Source organism: Rhinatrema bivittatum, chromosome 19, assembly GCF_901001135.1.
Source record: "Rhinatrema bivittatum chromosome 19, aRhiBiv1.1, whole genome shotgun sequence".
NCBI lineage: Eukaryota > Metazoa > Chordata > Amphibia > Gymnophiona > Rhinatrematidae > Rhinatrema > Rhinatrema bivittatum.
In genome coordinates this window covers 33,984,422-34,004,370 of record NC_042633.1, presented here as the reverse complement: position 1 = coordinate 34,004,370, position 19,949 = coordinate 33,984,422, and the positions used below count along the sequence as shown (strand labels likewise).

Sequence of the window (19,949 nt, the reverse complement as noted above, 5' to 3'; positions counted from 1 at the left end):
CTTTATAAATGACCTATTCACTCAAACCAAAACATAGTTGAAATCTTCAGCCAGGTTCACATGTTCAGGGCACCAACTGAACAAAGAGAGAGCAGTCTTCCATCAAGTCCTCAATGCCTACAACACCATTGAAACAAAAACTAAACAGTTTTCAAAACAGGTCCTCAGCCCAAAGAGAACCAATGAATGAATGAAATCATAAACTGGCTCTCTTTGGGCTGAGGACCTGTTTTGAAAACTTTTTATTTCACTTGGTGTTGTAGGCATTGAGGACTTGATGGAAGACTGCTCTCTCTGTTCAGTTGGTGCCCTGAACATGTGAACCTGGCTGAAGACGTCAATTAAGTTGTTTTGGTTTTGAGGAGTGAATAGGTCATTTATAAAGCTGTAAATGGGCATTTTTGAAGTTGTGGACCTGACTGGAAACTTTTTTATACCATCTAGTTGGTGGTGTTAAGTAGGTGGACCTGTTTGAAGACTTTCACTACATTTGTTTGGAACTTAATGAGAACTACTCCTTGCCTTACATGTTACTTTGTGTTTAGAGCTTGAGGAGTTTCCTCCTTCCGCCATGTTTTAAGCTAAATAAAGGATTTTTTAGTGGACTTAGAGCCACAGTTTAGATGAAGACATTCAATTTGTACTGTTTTCAAGCTTGAAAAGAGAAGACAGATGGATGCCATCTTTCAGTGCTGAAAGTTTGGTGCAGCTTGGTATTTAGTGGCATTTCTTGGGTTAGAGTTGTCAGTCCCATGGCCTCGTACCAAATCAGTGCCATATTTCAGCACTAAATCTGCGGTTTGAGTCAAAAGTCTGAAAGTTCTGTTATCGAAGTCACGCTACTAGATGCTAATTTACTGTAATCTGTACCTGAGCTTGACACTTTGGAAACCATCACTGCTATCTGTGGAACTTTAGAGCTCCTCCTCTTCTTTATCAGAGGAAATTTGAAATTTCAATTACTCCTATCTAATTTTAAGTTCCCGCTATGATCTGGCCCGAGGAGATATACTGTCACAGGGACCGCAGTTATTGGAGTCCTGCTCCAGATCTAAGCAACGTAAGCACAAATTATGGCCATTTTTCTACATATTTTGAATGGTTGTTTACCTTTCCTTGAAGAGTTATCCTGAGGTATTTCTCTTTATTTATTTTTAAGTAGCTAACCTAAATGAAATGAACTAAACATGAAAATAAATTAAAACAAAAAGATAGAATTAACCATTTCTGCGGCGATGTGAGGACAGACGAAAACTTCTGACTGCACTTGAAGTGGAAAACTTAAAACTGAAGCAGCTTGTGGAGAGCCATTCATGCAGGAAAGTACTCCCCATGCTCAGAAAAGATCTAAAAAAATCCTGAGCTTAGAGAGACCAGCACCTGACTCGGCATCATCCGGATGATGTCACCCAATTGAACTGGTTTGTCCACAGAGAATCAACTTTGCCAAATTGCAGTAAACATGGAGATCCATACAGGACACGTGTTGCCGATTGCTGTGTGTACTTTAGGCAAGGCACAGTTTCTTTTCAAACAATAAAATCGCCATCTAGCAAGATTACCAGTAGTAGACGACAAAAAAAGGCATACCAAGCTAAGCCACAAGACAGCAAAATAAAGAGATTGAAGGAATAAGTTTTGGGTCGGCACAACCTCACAGGAAAAGCAACGTTGCTTGCTTGTGGCAGATGGTCTCTGAAGACAGCAGTTCACCAGTCACACAGATGGGTGACGTTGCCTGACAGTATGAACCTCAGAAGACATTTTCAGAATGTTCTAGGAAAAAGACGAAGTGCCTTCTGAATGCGTGCAGCAGTTCCCATGGCTACACGATGTGCCTCAGTTCTGCAATTAAGCTAATAAGCTCAATTCCAGAAGGGGGAGGAAAGGAGGATTTGTGTGACTGATGAACTGATGTCTTCAGAGAACATCTGCTACAGGTAAGCAAAGGAAAATTTCTTACCTGATAATTTTCGTTCCTGTAGCACCACAGATCAGTCCAGACAAGTGGGTTTTGCAACCCTACCAGCAGATGGTGGCAGAGAACAAATCTTTGAGTCACTGCTACATAAGAGTGCCACCTGCTGTCCCTCAGTATTGACCTGTACCCAAGCCAAGATGTTCAAATTAACAAACCCCAACAAAATCTAAGGGTGAGCAGAGAATACAGTTGAAGCCCCCTATAACTAGGACCTTTTGCATAAAAACCAAGGAACGTATTAACCTACGTACACTTTCAGTAACTCTGCATACTTTCAACAACATCCAGAAGCAAGAAGTCTTTCAAAAGGAGGGGGATAGGTCTCTGGAATGATCTGGGATACTACAGGAACGAAAATTATCAGGTTAGAATTTTTCCTTTCCTGTTCCTATCCCAGATCAGACCAGACAAGTGGGATGTACCCAAGCTCCCCTATACTGGGCAGGAACCTGAAAGACCTGTGCGCAACACACTTTCCCCAAAAGGTCTTCTCGTCTGGTGCCCGCAAATCCAGGCAGTAATGTTTAGTAAAAGTGTGAAGAGAAGACCAGGTCGCAGCCCGACAAATCTCTTACGGAGATAACAAGTGACACACTGCCCAGGAAGTTGCCTGCGCCCTAGTAGAATGTGCTCGCAACCCTTCCGGTGCTAGACGACCCTTATGTAAGTAAGCTGAATTTACAGCCTTCTCTCAACCATCTCGTGATCGTGCCCTTGGAAGCTTTATTTCCTTTCTTTGCTCCACTAAAAAGGACAAACAGATTATCCGACCTCAGAAAGGTATTTGTCACCTTGAGATACCGCAAGAACACTCGTCGCACATCCAAGAGATGCAACTCCTTGGCCATTGGATCGGCCGGAGACAAATTCAGAAAAGCCAGAAGTTCAACCGTCTGGTTAAGATGAAAGGACGAAATCACTTTAGGCAAAAAGGAAGGTATCGTATACAACGACACCCCATCCTCTGAAATCCTCAAAAAAAGATCTCAACACGACAACGCCTTTAGCTCAGATATCCTTCTGGCTGAGCAGATAGCCACCAAGAAAACAGACTTCAAGGTTACATCCTTCAAGGACGCACTTCTAACCGGCTCAAACAGAGGACCACACAGAACTCTTAAGCACCAGGATAAGGTTCCAGGCCGGACATACCTTCCAGACCAGAGGACGCAGATGTTTTTCCCCTTTCAGGAAACGCACATCTGGATTAGCTGCCAACAACCTTCCCCGGACCTTACCTAGAATAGACCCTAAGACTGCCACCTGAACCCGGAGGAAATTATAGGCCAAGCCCTTAGACCACTTTGCAAAAAGGATAAGACTTGCGGAATCTCCACCCTTAATGGTTGCAATCTATTCTGCACCACACTTCAAAAACCCTCCAAACTCGGACATAAGCCAGAGATGTGGAGGTACTTTGCACTTGCAGCAAAGTAATAATCACAGATTCCAAGTACCCTTCATGTAGAGTTGCCTCCTCTCAAAAGCCAAGCTGCTAGAAGACACTATCTGTCTGGTCTAAAAATATGAGTCTCTGCCACAACCACCCTAGCAGATGCACTAGACACACGGGTCTGTCTACCGCTAGATAAACCAGGTCCGCGCGGCCACTCAGGTGCAACAGGAATCACCCTGCCCGGATGAAGCTCAATGCGATGCAACAATCTCCCTATGACACATCATTGGGGTGGGGTGAGGAGGATACGTACAACAGCCCTGTTGGCCATGGCTGAACGAGGGCATTGATGCCCTCGGAGCCGGCTTCTCTTCCGAGACTGAAAAACTGGGTCACCTTTGCATTTCGTGGATCCGCCACATCTTCCCTGAATTAGGGCAAAGTCTCCGCCAACTCCCACTCCCTGGGATCTAGGTGCTGCCTGCTGAGAATCCACTTGCACATTGTCTACCCCGGCCACATGCGATGCCGCTATTCTTGCTAGATGGTTTTCCGCCTCCTGCACCTCTAGACGACTCTTTGGTCCACCTTGACCACTGATGTATGCTACTGCTGTTGCATTGTCGGAGAACACTTGCACTGACCTCCTTTGAATGAGCAGTAGAAAGGCAATCAAGGCTTTGCAAACTACTCTGGTCTCCAAATGATTGATGGACAAGGATGCCTCTCTTCTGGTGACCACAGCCCCTGGGCTGATCTGCTTTGACAAATCGCCCTCCATCCTTTGATGCTGGTATGCATGGTTACCACCACCCAGTCATGTACCTCCAGGTCCATTCCTCTCTCCAAATTGCTCTGAGAAGGCCACCACGCAAGATTGGATTTGGCACCCCCCTGAAGTGGCAAAGGAAGTGGAAATTCCTCCAAAAGAGGATTCCATCGGGATAAAAGGGGTCGCATGTGAGCAAAGGCCCATGAAACTAACTCCAGTGTAGAAGCCATAGAACCCAGGACCTGTAAATAATCCCATACTGGGAACCGAAAACCACAAAAGTTGGCGTACTTGACTCTGCAACTCGACCACTCTCTCAGAGGTCAAAAACACTTTCCCTATCTGGGTATCGAACCAAGCTCCCAGATATTCTAACAATTGGGACAGTTCCATATGGCTCTTCGCCAGATTAGTCACCCAGCCCAACGATGCCAGAAGCTGCATAACTCAGCAAACTGAACGACACTCCGCTTCCAACTTTGCCCTGATGAGCCAATCATTCAGCTACGGATGCACCAGTATCCCTTCCCTCCTGAGGGCCACTGCCGCCACCACCATCACCTTTCTGAACGTGTGTGGTGCTGTCGCCAACCCGAAGGGAAGGGCTTGAAACTGAAAATGCTTTCTGGGAACCATGAATCTTAGGAACCTCTGGGGATCGTCCCTTATGGGAATAGGGCTTTCACCCCCCTCCCCCGACCGATAAGGGCTGAGTTAGCTCAGGGATTACCAACCCCCTACTCTATCCAAGGGATGGCCATGAAGGAACCTAACACCTCGGGGAGCCTTCCATGAATCTTCTGTCTTCCTTCTCTTTTGTTTTTAAATCAAAACTCTAGACTGCAGGTTTGCACCTCTACCATCTGCTGGAGACAAATACCTAAGGACTGCAGGTGGCACTCTCAGATATGTAGCAATGCCTCAAAGTTTTGTTCTCTGTCTCCATCTGCTGGTAGGGATGCAAAACTCACTTGCATGGACAGATCTGGGGTACAAACAGGAACTTTCCTTTTCTGAGGACAAGCAGTTCACCATAGTTGCATAAGGGACTCCCTTGCTAATGGCTGCCTTCATCAAGGGGAAAAACAGTAATCTGCCATCAAGGAAAAACTTCCTTTGATGGATTAAAACTCTCCTGTCACATCCAGAAAAACAACACAAAATTCATAAACATAGGCCCTGAAAGGTTAAAGCTGGGTCCCCATCACACACCCTTCTATCCCTTTCCCTTCAATCATCTCATTTACAGACTGTCCCTCACTTATTTCACAATCCCTCCAATCCCACAATGTTGATCCCCTCATTCACTCTCCCCAGCACACAACCCACAGCCCCACCAATCCCCACACTCACTTGCCCTCCCCTTTCCAATCTCCTCACTCGCCAACTCCTCATTCACTTTCTTGCTTTTCCCCACCCTCATTCTGCTTTCCTCTGATCCCCTTGATTCAATTTCCTTCCCCGTCCCTCACTCACATGCTTCCCCCTCCTCTAATGTGGTCACCTGCAGCAGAGGCAAGGGGGACCGGGAAGCCAGCATGGTAGGTGACCAGGAAGACGACACACCCAACAGTGGCAGAAACTGGAAGGCTGACAAGACATTAAACCTCATCTCTTTGACCTTGGCCATTATCATTCAGGGCCTCCTCAACTGTACCAGATAACAGCACAAAAATCAAGGCCACATGGCTGCTGCATCTCAGGATAAGCAGGTGCATCACATTCTGCTTTGCTTCTTTTGGAGCTTTGGAAACCAAAAATGCTATCGTGCCACCAGTGGCTCTGCTCCATTTCTGCAGGGGAGCCTGAACTGATTTACAAGGCCAGCTCGCTCTACTCTGCTTCTTTAGTTCCCAGAACGTAACATATGAACATGCCATACTGGGTCAGACCAAGGGTCCATCAAGCCCAGCATCCTGTTTCCAACAGTGGCCAATCCAAATCACAAGTACCTGAAAAGTACCCAAGCATTAAATAGATCCCATGCTAATGCCAGCAACAAGGAGTGGCTAATTGCCTATTGATTAATAGCAATTTATGGACTTCTCCTCCAGGAACTTATCCAAACCCTTTTTAAACCCAGCTATACTAACTGCCTTAACTACATCCTCTGGCAATGAATTCCACTACTGTCCCGAAAATGCCAAAATCTGCTGAAGTGATGGCTTCTACCTCTTCTGCTAGTAAGCCATTTCAGGCCCTATCTTCAACTTTGTTTCTCACAAAACCAATATCCCGATATGACATGCCACCACTGCCACTCCATGCAGATTACCCTATTACTTGCTGTTTTAGGGTTGTAACTGCTGCTCTGGGTGAAGTACCATATATTCCTGGCATCTGGTGTGCATCTTTCTGAGAATTCATACTTCACAGAAAATATCTCCTTTGTCAGGCCTTTCACCTCACCGTCTAATTTGATGAAAGATAAATCTATATAGAAAACCATCAAATTTTAAATTAAACAGATCGAGACACGCAACATAGAATTCCCCATTTAAGGGAAAATATTACAAATGTTAGGTAACGTTTATATGCAGTAAATTACACTCTCTCACCATTTGATCAAGATATAAGATATCCAGCAAGCAGAATGGAAACCATAGACATGAATGTTTTGCTTAAATTAATATAGCTTTTCCAAGAGTCCAAAAGAAAAATAAAATTTTGAAAAATAAATCACCCAGAATTGCTAAACCTGGGTCTTTAGAAGGAGACCCAAGAGCGGTGGCAAGAGTGCATTGGGTTAGCAAGGTAGCAATGGAGAAGCTGCATAGACTGACCATGGTCAAACCCAAACTTAAAGAGCATGGAGAGGGGTCAAATGCTTTGGTGGCTGTGTGGGTTATTAGAAAAGTTAATAAGAAGGCATGCAAGAGGATCTGGGAGTTGGATTAGTCACCTGTAGATACCAGAGGACAGCCCTCCAAACATCCAACCAAAGCAGCTCTACAGAGTGCTCCGGGCAGGACTCTTGTGAAGGAAGAAAACAGTCCAGTTAAGATGGAACTGAGACATTTTAGGTAAGAATGAAGGAACCATGCAGAGACACTGAGTCCTCTGAGAATTTCTAAAGAGGATCCCTACCATGAGTGGGCCTGCACCTCCAAACAGATTGTTACCAAAAAAACCATTTCAAGAGTCACATCCTTAACAGATGTGCTCAGGAAAGGCACCACACAAAGATTTTAGGACCACACTACGATCCCAAGAAGGGAGGAAAAATATGCTCAACTTCCCTGAGAAAATTAGCAACGTTTGGATGAACTGCTGGTGATTCACCTCCTATAACAAGCTACAGCTGCCACTTGTGCCTTCAGACATTTCAGTGGCAAATCTTTATACTGTTTAACAAAAAAAAGTCAAAATTGCAACCACTGAAGTCTTTACCAAAGAAAACCCTTTCTTAGCACACCACACTTCAAAAATCCTCCATATTTTGACATAAGCCTGCACACGTTGAGACCTATAATGAAAATGGGATTCCACACAGGCAGAAGCGGAATGAAGAGACAGGACAGTTAACGGTGTCCAGAAGACAGCTCTAAAGGCATTTCCAGGAGGAAGAAAAAGTGAGCAAGAGTTAGCTAGGGGAGAGTAAAGTCAGAAGGAACAGGAAGCACAGGGCTGCTGGGAAATGTAGTTTGCAGATCTTTGGCAGAGAACCAAGCAGGATGAAGACAGCACCCACAGAAATGTGTGGTGGTAATTGGGAGGCTAATTACAGAAGGCTACAGCAAAAGATCAATGTGTCTTTAGGGAGAGAACACTGCCTTTCAGGCAGAGAGAGAAAGGGGATCAGAAGAGAAGGCTCACCCAGTCCCAGATGCAGAAATACCCACAACCTTTGATTAGGGATTCTGAATCTGGAAGCAGTTTCTATATGGTCCGGGGGAACTCGGCTGGCCTACAGGTGACTGCCAATGCACCTTTGTGGGGTGGTTCTGCTGTCTCAGGATAGGAGATGACAGCTGTAAGGATGCACTGAAACATGGAATAAAGGCGCTTTTTATTGCAAGTGGATGGGTCTGAGCTGTCAGTAGGACACGCTGGGTCTAGATGGCAACCTGTTATACCACCACTCTACCAGAATAACTTTTGATCTACCGAGCCCTCGCAAGGGCAATGCCATAAGATAAAATGGCAATGGAGCCTTGAGTCTCACCAGATGTGAGCCAAACCTCTGGCATGGGGAAGCCATAGAGGGACCTCCTCCTACTAAACTGATTAAATCTGCATACCACAGGCATCTGGGCCAGTTGGGGTCCCTCTGATGCCCAGATACCTTTTGTAGCACCTGACCCAGCAAGAGCCATGGCTCTCTACTAAAACTTTTTTTCACTTTAGCACTTTAAAGCAGTCCGGGCCGCTCAGAAGCGGGGTAGCAGCAAGCGAGCGAGAAAGAGGAAGGGGGAACAGGAATGGTATGTAGAAGGCAGGGAAGTTCGCAAGCCTCCTGAAGAAGGCTAAGTGATACCCGACAGGCCTGTCACCCCAGATTTAAGTCGTCTTCACCTAGCCCACACGCAGCTTCAGCTTACAGCTCGGGTTGAGAAGAACACTGGCAAGCTGAGGTCAGAAAGTGTCATTATAGGGAATGACATCAGGTGGCCTCTTCTTGGTCTTCATCTGCTGGTAGGAGAGTATAAACCCATGCATCTGGACTGGTCTGGCTGGTTAAAGAGGAATGGCCGTTCTTAAGAGAATAAAAAAGCTTGGATTGCTATTAAACAATCAGCATTAGGTCTGCACAATTTGAAGATAATACCCTGGACCCCTCTAAGCTGGGTACTTAAGCAATCGCTTATACATTTCGGCACATCACTCACGGGATTTTACATGGTTGCTCACAAATTTTTCTTTGCGCTATATATAGAAATGCAACACTAATACTGGCGCTCAAAAATGTTTGATGTAAAAAAATTGTTGCTCACATGAAAAAACATTTGCATACACCTAGTCGCACAGCCTAACAATTTCTTATTGGGGGTGTGGGATTTTGTAACCGAACAAACGATAAGAAATCAGACAGCTTTCATGCTTATATGGAATAACCAACTTTTCCCTCCAGGTTTAGATTAAAATTTATACTAGGTGTGAAAGCCTCGTTTATGGATGGCAACCATTTATTTATTTTATTACAAGATTTCTAGTCTGCTCTTAGCAAACCATTGTGCCAATCAGCTTGGACGAGAGATGTGACTTCTACGCTTTATGGAAGTAAAGAAATTAAGGAACCTGACTGCCGCCCAGAGAACATTTGCACTGAATCTCCCTCATCCAAGGGACTAATATCCAAAGCTTTAGTCCTGAAAAAGTGACGAGATACCTCAGAAGATCACCGTCCTAGAGAAAGGCTTGGGTAAAATAAGCAAATATTAAACATACCACTGAGCAGTGGGAGGAAATGGAACAAAAGTTGAATCAATCATTTACATCTGATCAGGTTACGCATTATAATGCCACTGCTACGCGACTCCACAGACACTGAAAAGAATCTTTCTTACTGAATCTGACCAATGCTGGCGAGGGTGCGATCATTCAGGTAGGACGTCCCACTTTTCATATTGAAAGATAGACTCAGTTGTCGTCAAACTATTGGTGCTGAAGTGCCCTAGGACCCAGGTAAGTTTAATTTGGGGTTTACCCGGATGCAGCAAGGTGCAAGGAAACCCGAATAGAGATGTCGCAGTAGCCGCTGGCTTGCAAAAGTACCTTTGCTGTGGAATAAATCAACTTCACCAACTACCTCAGGGTGGCTATTCGGAACAGAAGAGGGTCACGGCAGAAGGACGCAGCCTCTGCCAAAATCCAACAAAACCCGAGCTCCTTTTACTGCAAAGCATTGCATCGATTTATCTCGGCCCTCGGATTCTCTCGTGTGTAACTAGCGGAGCATCAAATACATACAAGTTATGGCTTGATATGGTAAAGGGAATATCAGCATCCTGCTTATGATATAAATATACTTAGTTAAATTCTGACTTAAATAAAAGGTTTCTTGCTAAATTATTAAAAAAAAAAATAAAATCCCAGATCTGTTGAGCCAAAGCACTGAAAACCACAGCGAGAGTTAAACTGGTAGAAAAATGACAGACACAGCGCGGATGCACGGTTCCCCCCCTACAAAGCTCTGAAAATGTATTCATGGTTGGTGCTGCAGGATGACATCTCCCAGGCATGTGACCATGGTGAACTGCTTTGCCTTCAGAGAAAGAGACATTTAAAATAAACCATTCTTTGAAGCTACTTTCCGCTCACTGGTAACCCTGGAGTAGTTCCAGCAGACCAAACCCTCTGGAACTTCCACTGTCCAGGGGGGGGGGGGGGGAAGAGGGCGCCTAAGCAATAAATATTAAGAACATAAGATGCCGCCATACTGGGTCAGAGCAAGGGTCCATCAAGCCCAGCATCCTGTTTCCAACAGAGGCCAAACCAGGCCACAAGAACCTGGCAATTACCCATAGACACAAAATGGGAAAAACATTCAGTCCCATCAAGCCCAGAGCCCATAATAAATCTTGCAAACGATTGGCTGGCAGTGAGCGCGCCCCTGAACCCTCATTCACGTGGCTTAGCTAGCAGCTCTTCCCCTTGCCTTTGCTCTGTGTGTTTAAGCAAACTCTCGGGACTGGGATTACATGTCGACGTGAGGTGAGAGCTCTCACTGCCCCCTCTGGCCCCACACTCCCATCTTCCCAGGCATGGTGTTATACAGATGGCCATCACTCAAGCCACCAGACACGATCCAGCCCTCATCCAGAAATGCTACCACACGGACCCAGACCCTCCTGGGCACCTGCAGGAGTCTGCTGCTTTCACAGCTGACTAGACCAAGAGGTAAGCGGCTGTTTCTTATTAACTGTCTGCTCTGTGATTGCCTAAACTCTGCTTTGGTTTCCCCCCAACACCATCTCAAGCCGTTCTCCTCCTCCCCCCAGTGCTCCCAGCACTTTGCATCACAGGTTGCTACTCACCACTGTGTCAGGGTGACATGTGTTCACCTGATCTCATTTGGCCAATGGCAAAATTAAAAACTTAGCCCACAGCTACAAGACCCAAAGGCGGTTTTCCATCCTTAACTCCTTGCTGGGATATAAGGGCCGGGGGCAGAGGTTAATGACCCCTTAACGGTGCTCTAACAGCCGCCCGAGTTTTGGAGAGGGCCTGCAGAGCAAAGCTCTCCCATCTGCGGGGCGACCCCCGGCTTCTTCCGGAGAGCGGGGGAGGAGGGAAGGAAGGCAGCTTACTTTGATAGTGCTCAGGTCCATGGGATGCTTAATGATTTCGCAATAGTCGTGCAGCCCCAGAGCCTCCACGTCCACGGGTTTGTAAAAAGGCCACGCATAGGCTGCGTGTTTCTTCGCAAACATCTCCTTAATAATCCCACTGCAGTACTTTAGCCGCTCCGACACCTTGTTGTTGCCGCTGTTGCCGACGCTGCTGCTGCTGCTGCTGCTGCTGCTGCCGCCGCTCTTCTCCGAGAGGTGCGGCGGCGGCGGCTGCGGCGGCTGCTGAGAGTCCGGCACGTCCTTCTTTGGGGGCTTCACCGGCCGGCTGCTTTCCCGGCGCGGGGCCGGCTTGGTGGGCTTGGGCTCGGCAGGCGAGGATTCGTGGATGGGGTCCATCGCTGTCGGTGTGGTGGTGTCTGCTTTCCTTTTGATGCCTGTTTTTTTCTGTAGAAAGATTAAAAATAAAAGACAGTCAGGTGTCTGTTACAATACACTAAGCGTCTCCAAGTCTTTTCCTCGGGTATTCACAAGATACACACAAGGCCCCATCAGAGAGAGACAGGCCACGCTGCCACCAGGCTGACCCAACTCTTGCTATTTCATTGAAAAGCCCCCTCTTCTCTTATGTAAGGGAAAGGTGAGCTCTTTCAGACCATTTTCATTTATTGTGCCTTTGGGACAGAGTTGCATTAATGCTGTAACTTAACTGATTTATTTAACGCGGCTCACAGGTTGTCCAGAGTAATTCTGATCGGCAACAGAAAGTTTATAAAAAGAACAGAGCATATGTGGACTCTGTAACTGTATGGGATGAGCTCCCGGGCTTGCTGACATCCCTTCATTTGAAGGGACACTACACTTTGTATCGAGCACGAGAGCTTTCAAGGCTTCTTCAGAGGAAATCAGCCCGCGAATGGCTTACACACTGCAGTGCTCTGCCACGCATCAGCCTGTAGGGGGTGGGAGAGGTTTCCACAAGTCCAGGAATAAACCACCGCAGAGCCATTTGCTTGAACAAACTGATGGATTCACTTACTACACTTAAATGAATGTGTCATGGAGGTCACTGCGACCGTAAGCAGAGGAACAGGGCGGAGCGGCAAAGAACAAGTATAATGCCAATTCTACAGAGCTGAGGTTTATCTAAGAAGCAGGAAACGTACATCGCCTAGGGCTTGTGCATTTGGAGAAAAATGCATCTAAATCTGTTTATTGAAAATTTTTACAAAACAAACAATAACCAGGGTGCATGTCCTCTGCAACACCCCAGCCCAAACCCCCCCAAACCCATTAACCAACTCAAGCATACACGTAGTCGCATTTGCCTCTCTATGCCAGCTACCTTCCCCATGTGTTAACCAGCAAGGCAAAGTTTGCAGGAAATATATCCATTTCGGGAGTATCGACATTTGGTATAAATGAACCCGTCCCATCAGAGACAGTGGCAAATCCATCCAAGAAGCCAGCAGGGAGGAGGAATGGCTAAGCAGAGATTGAACATTTTTCTCTTTGTATCCTAGACAAATCCCTGTGTAAAATGATCCCTAAATATTTAAAAGAATCAGAGACCCATCGCAAAGAAAACTGGGAGCCACAAAGCTGTTTCACCTCATCTAACATTGGTAGGGCTTCTGTCTTATCTAAATTGAATTTAAAACCCGATAGGACCCCATATAGCTGGAACGCTGCCAAAAGGGTGGTTAAGGAAGTATGCACTTGCGTAACATGAACCAGGATATCACTGGCCGATGCAGAGAGCTTAAACATTTGCTCATCTCCCGTTCCCAGGGATATTCCTTTCATGTCCACATTATTCCTAATCATGATCAAGGGAGAGAAGGAACAATAAAGGCGAGAGTAGGCAGCCCTGTCGGGTACCTCTACAAAGTTCAAAGCTCTGAGGGGACCCCATTAACCAATATGGTGCAACCCAAAAATAACCCTCAATGCCCACAACCTTAAACACCTCCCACAAAAATTGTCAGTTGACACAATCAAAAGCCTTCTCAACATCAAAACTAAGAAGAAGAGATGACAAACGCCTCCGTGTATTAAATTCCATGGAGGCCATGCCCTTACGTACATTTGACACCGAATTCCTCCCTTGGACAAACAACACTTGAGAATCCCCAATCAGATTCAGCATAAAACTCATTAACCTATCTACCATAATTTTTGCCAATAGCTTGATCTCAAAATTGAGCAAAGAGATAGGGTGATAAGAGCCAGGTAATAGCGGGTCATGGGTAAAACCACTGTGTGAGCCAAGTTTGGTGACCAGGGAAAGCAGCCTCGTGTTATGAGGTCCTCAAACATGTCCCTCAAAGTCGGCATGATGCTAACGCCCATTATTTTGAAAATTCCCCCAAGTATCCATCCGGACCAGGCGCCTTCAAAAGAGGCGCCTGTAAAATTACCTGCTGTATTTCTGCCAATTTAACTGGGGCATTTAACATATCCCTCTGGAGGACAGTCAACTTGGGCATGTTAACCTTTTGTAGATAAGCAGCAATGTCCCCCTCTGCAACAGAAGAGCTACTATAAAGTCGCTTATAAAATGAGCAGAAAATACCACTAGGATGTTTGGTCGAATCTTGATTTCACTTGAATCTGTTTTCAGAGCCCCAATATACTGTTTCCCCTCCCAAATGTTTCAGACTTGTGCCCCATGCTGGTAGAATCTCGCCCTGTAATATGATTTTTGTGCTCACTGGTGTAAAAGGGCGTCGAGCGCTGTTTGAACCTCAAAAAAACCCCACATTTTAGTGATCGGTGTTTTCCCTTGCTTCGCAGGCACGCTTCACCTTGCGGAATTGCTGTTCCAAAAGCAAGACCCATTTAGACATATTCCTTCTCTGTGCCGCAACGTAAGAAATGATTTCCCCCTCGTTAAACAACCCTAGCTGTTTCCCAGAAAAGAGTGGGTGTATACTTGTGGGCCTCATTTTGCTGGGCATATTCCTCCCATTTTTTCGTGGAGGAAGTCCTTAAAACCAGATATCTAGGGAGCCTCCACAAAAAAGGTATGAAATCCCTCCAGGTCCTTTGGAGACAAATCCTGCGATAAACTCACCTTTACGGGCTGGGCTGTGCTGGGGATGATGGGTGGGTGCGTCTGGATGGGCTGGGGCACCGGGAGAGGAGGAGCAGGAGCAGGCGGAGGCGGGGTCACAGGAACTGGCGTCATTACTGGAACCTGCACGAGGAGGTCAGGAGTGATGATAGGAGGAAAGGAATGGGTGGACTGCACAGGCTGATGGGCGGGTGGAAGGCTCGGTGCTGGGGGTGCCCGTGTCTGCGGCGGGGTGGACTCCCGGGTCACTGGCTGTACCGTTGATGCGGCTGCCTTTGTCGTCCCTGCCAAAAGAGGAGGAGAAATGAAGCTGTTGCTCAGGCAGAAAGCCCCCTACATTCTTCCACAAGCAGGTTGGTGATGCAGGGCCTCCAAAAACCCCAAACTGGCCTGGGACTATCTCCACAAGGAGGGCTCACCACTCGTACGTAGCTATTTACTCATAAAGATTCCTGCTTTTGTTTGTGTTTACTTTGTCGGATCCCACTACCCCGGGACAATGTGCCACCCTCTCCTGTGGAACCACCTCCCATCGTGGATAAGCGCTGGCTCGGCTTTGTGAATTCAAAGCTCGCCAGTGTCTTCAACTTTACCCTGGCAGTACAAAAGCAATGAAAACAATGCCAGAAGGGGAGGGACTCGAGCCTTCTCTGGGTGCTTTTCTTCCAATTAAAGAGCGAGCTTTGCCTTCTTACAACAGTAGGCCCAAGACGCTAAAACCAACTCTGTTTTGATGAATTCTGAGCCTCAAATCCCTGTAGTGCTGCTACATGCCGAGAACAGCAGCATTCCCGCTATTTAAAAACAGCTGATACGTGGATGTTGTTGCACATTACTGACCTGACCAACAGATCTTAAGTCTGAAAGAAAAAAAAAGCAAGCCTACCGGATAAAAGTGAGGGGTGGAAAAAAGTAACACTGACGTGTGCTGCACATCGACCCCGTTGAGTGAAAAGGATTTGCCATGAGTGTACAGTACCGTACCCCCTCCTCCCAACTAATCGGGGGAAGAGGAGGGGCGAGTGGGAAAGAATATAGTCACGCTAGCACTCTGGGGCATTATACCCTCCTGAAGCCCCGGGCAGGGATACAATGGTAGCAAACCAACAGCAACGCTGTGACACCCATACTCCTACTGTAAATGTCCATGGCCTTGCAATGTTCTAATTACGGGATTCTTGTCCTAATCGATTGTACAACACCGCACTCTAATCAGCCGCAAAGTGTTTTCCATATAGTACAGATCTCTGCCCCAATTCTCCAATCAGTGTCATTATAGAACACCTGCTTGCCTCAAAAGCCAAATGTTGTCAAAAATACTTCATGCTCTCCCGCCTTCTCAAATCAATCCTCTTGCAGAGCCTGTGTTCAAAAGAAATATCTGGCGTGAGGGACCATAATTCATGCTCTGTATGACGGTCCCTCACACTGCACGGCCGAGGACATCATTACAAATCAGAGCATTTACATTATACTACCTAAAATATTTACATATGATTTTGTTCTTACACTGCCTTTGGATGTTGAAGATTTATATGATGGTGCTTTAAAAACATTATGTATGACTAAGCTGGGTTGTTATTAAATTTATGCGAGTGAGTGAGTGTGTGTTGGATGTTTGGGCTTTAATTTTAATGTAGTAAAAGCTTTGAGGCAAGAGGCTGTTCTTTTGATAAGTGAGATAAGAAAAGATTTTAATACTCATGTTCAAGATTTTAGAATGGAGTGATGCATTTTGGGAGAAAACAGTAGTCCAGGGTAAGCGATATATACTTGTTTATAACATTATACTGTTCCTTATCATCGGTCCTTCCAGAATCACCATCCCTCGATGACTTCCTGTGTGTCATCACTCAACCTATTAGAGGCCAAGGGGGAAATATGTAAAGCAACTCCCTCCTGCGGCCATGGCTGGGACAGGGAGCTTAACCCTTTCACCCCAACTCTCGATCCCTTGGCGTTCCACCTTGTAGCCATCAAGTTCATGAGAGGCGCTCCCTCCCGGACGTGAGCTCACGTGTCTCCTCTGCCAGCTCCTATTCCCTGGGATTCAGAATGTTTCCATCTGAACATTTTCCATCCCAGCAATGAGAGAATCCAATGGCAAATTCTTTCTTGGCTTGTCACTACTGTTTTACATTTAACTTGTCAGTGCTTATGCTCTTACCTATCTTCATTTGGGTCTGCTTTCCATTTTTTGAAAGATTTTTTTTGGCTTTGCCTTTTTCATCTCATTTAACCATGCTGGCATTCATTTGGTCTTCCTTCGACCTTGTTTATGTTATGATTTTATCTGCTGTGAGGACTCATCTTACCCTGCCTCTGATGACTATGACACCTCCCCCACCTGCTGAGGCCTCCAGTGAGCCCTGTTCCAAGTGACCCCAAGCCATCTCCTCGTTGCCAGCATGGGCCTGTGGTACACCCTTCTATCCTCCAGGAGCCCTAGTGAGCTTAGTCACCTGCCTTAAAAGCTGCTCCCCCCCCCCCAAACTTCCAGTCCTACATAATCTTGCATCACCAGTATACCGGTGCCTTCTCATGGAGTCACTCTTGGTTCTCTGACCTGGTTGCTATTTCCCTGCCTTATGACATGTGGCCTAGGGTTCTTCTTGCTCCTTGCCTTGCAGACTATGTGCCTTCCTACTGCTAGCATCTTGGCCTTACCTCACCTTGTAGTCTCTGGGCTTCTCTTTATAGCCTAGTGGTCTACAGGCCATTAGCCTTGTTGCCTCTGGGCTTTTTTATTCTCTGTTCTGTGTTACCCGTCTGCCTTATCCAAGTCCTGCCCTAGTCTACCTTGTTAGTCTAGTCCTTGTCTAGTCTTGCCCTGGGGTCCTGTCCTTGTCTGGGTTTATCGTGCTCTGCTCAGGCCAGCCCTTGCCTGTACCTGTGTCCTCTCATTGCCTTGCCCCAGTCAGTGTCTTGTCTAGTTCTAGGTCCTGCCCAGTATCAAACCTTGCTCCAGATGCACCATGATGTACTGCTGCCGCAGAGACCTATTGACCCCCAGAATCCAAGGGCGAAACCTGTGGGAGAGGGGGCTGGCTAGGCAGAAGACCAGCATCCAGACTTGCAGTCCTGTACCACTTCTTGGGCGATGTACCCCCAAGCTCAGATTTCCTGACAGTTTAATGCATGGAAAATACTTTATCTGGGCTTCCAAGATGGTATTTTCAAACTATGTCCATTAGTTTCTATCAGGCTCCCTTTTTAAAGAAAGCCAGAGGAAACAGAAGAGCAGCAACTTCAGGCTGCCCAGTGATACGGGATGAATGAGCTCTCCAATAGAAGTTCCCCCTATCTGCGATCTACAGTGTACCCAGTTTTTCCTCATAACTCAGCAAACCCTAACACGAGAAGTCTCTTAGAAATGTTTTCTGTTTGGTAAGATTCTTGATGAAACTTTCAACAGCTCTTCTGGAGCAAAGTGGTGCAACACCATTGCAGTCCTGCCATGCATCAATGCTGTGCTACCTACCACTATTCATAGGGCTGGGAAATCACACCAGACTCTAGCACACATCGGTACTTACATTGGCATTCGTATTGTTGAAAATCACAGCAGACCATCATTATAGAACAATAAACCAGGTTTTGTAACTCAGCACACCACCCAAACAACAAGCAGCACAGTTTTACTCAAGAGTTAGTACTCGTAGTAACACTTATCAGACTGCTTCCAGGCAGGTGGGGAACGTCAAGGTAAAACCTAGAGCGCCCTACACTTTTACACAATGGGCAATCATAAAATATTAAGCATAAGGATAGCTGCCCTGGATATTAAAAAATAAAGTCCTGCGTCAAATAAAATGGCTCCCCCCTCTGTGCACTGAATGTAAAATTCTGTATAAAGTGTTGACTGTGATGAGAGGATCAGGCCTTCCTTTGTGAAGGCTTTCGACCCACATAGACTGTAAACCAGGCAGTAGGGGATAACTCTTACCAGAAACACTGTTTTTCCCTGTGTTCCTTGCCACCGGTCCCCCTGCTGATGGAAGGAGATTCTTCACCACTGGTGACACAGAGCAATCTACAGGAAACAGGAAGCATAAAGGTAATTGCTGCCGTATACTAAAGGGCAGTGATCCTGGGTGCTATATTCCATCAATGAGAATAGGCAAGGCAGGAAAACTCAAATGGCAAATACTTCATAGTTTTAGGGTTCCCTGAAGTTAAAGGCCCAAAATGGGGTTTGTGGAAAATGAATGCATTACCTTTTAACGCCTAAGAGTCTCACATCAAACAGGACCATAAGGGTGAGACCAGCAACATCTAAGTGCCTTCAAATCCTTCTCTCTCTCTCTCCATAGAAGTATCATTCATCCAAGTCCAAATGACATTCACTATAGTTCTTTAGGAAATCAAATATCAGATATCCAACCCTACACTACACCCAAGGATTGGTCCAGACTAACAGAAATGAGTCATCAGGCAACTACCTTTTCTCCTACATCTCATCCCTTTCTAGTAAGGATGAACTGCGACCTGGAGAACCCTGAATCCAAAAGTCATATCTGCAGACTTGTCTATTTGATGACGCTTAGTGAATTTATGCACAGATTTACAGGCAAATACATTGCAGGACCCCAATCAGTGAGAACTACGGGCACTCTGCTTGAGAGCTAGCCATAGCACCAATTCACCTGAAAACTTTCTCTTATAGGCTTCAAAAGAGAATCTGTTGCCCAACTAGCAATGAAAGCTTTGGAAGCAGACATTTATTTGGCCCAAGTAGTACAAATAAACATTCAGTTTTCAGAGATGGGCAGGTTCTAGACAAGCCAAGGTTGATGTATCCCTGGATATCAAAGGAATAGAAAACCCTTTTCCAAACCTGATTTTGGATTTGGATAAAGGATTTATATGAAAGGCTAAACTATCCTCTGGAATAAAATCTTTAAAGTAGCCCCTTACCAGGAAAGAACAGACATTGAGGGCAAAATCTGTAATTCACTGATCCTTCTGAAATGGCTACCAAAATATACTTTAATGAAATCCTATATTGTTAAATGAAATTTGGCTAAAATATCCAGTAACCGTGCACAACTATCAAGTCACAGAAAGCCAAATTCACAACAAATCATTTTTTTAAACAAACTACTAGGGAGTCTTTGTAGTCACCATGCTATACCCCAAGCCTGCCTATGTAACGTCCCCTTCAAAAGTGAAGTTAAGTAGTCGTTCTGCTGAAGCAATGCTTGACTGGTACTAGTTGCTGGTAGTAGCTGAATTTTTGAAAGTTCAGAAAACAACCATGATGGATAATCTTTCAAACCCATTTGTCTGTTGTAAGAAGGTTCCATTTCTGGTTGAAGAAGCTGTCTCTTCCCTCCACTTGAAGTTCCCTGGTAGGGTCAAAACCTAGAGCAAGCTGTCTGTGGAGACTGCTGACTCTGTCTTTGTTACTGGCTGGATTGTGGTTGTTGATTTTGCTGTTGTCATACATACTATGGGCCTTTGTTCGGTGAGTGTTAATATGTTTTTTTGGATGA

At 45.8% G+C, this 19,949-nt stretch overlaps 1 protein-coding gene across 8 annotated transcripts in view; it reads right to left on the bottom strand.

Moving 5' to 3' along the window:
• BRD4 (bromodomain containing 4) overlaps positions 1–19,949 on the bottom strand; it is a 167,288-nt gene that overhangs the window by 82,508 nt on the left and 64,831 nt on the right. For all 8 annotated transcript variants that reach the window (XM_029584201.1, XM_029584203.1, XM_029584202.1 and 5 more), the window contains 3 exons: positions 18,401–18,487; positions 14,455–14,738; positions 11,400–11,825 (listed from right to left, as the gene is read on the bottom strand). In XM_029584201.1, coding sequence (XP_029440061.1) covers positions 11,400–11,825; positions 14,455–14,738; positions 18,401–18,487 — 797 coding nt within the window. The remainder of the gene's footprint in view (positions 1–11,399; positions 11,826–14,454; positions 14,739–18,400; positions 18,488–19,949) is intronic.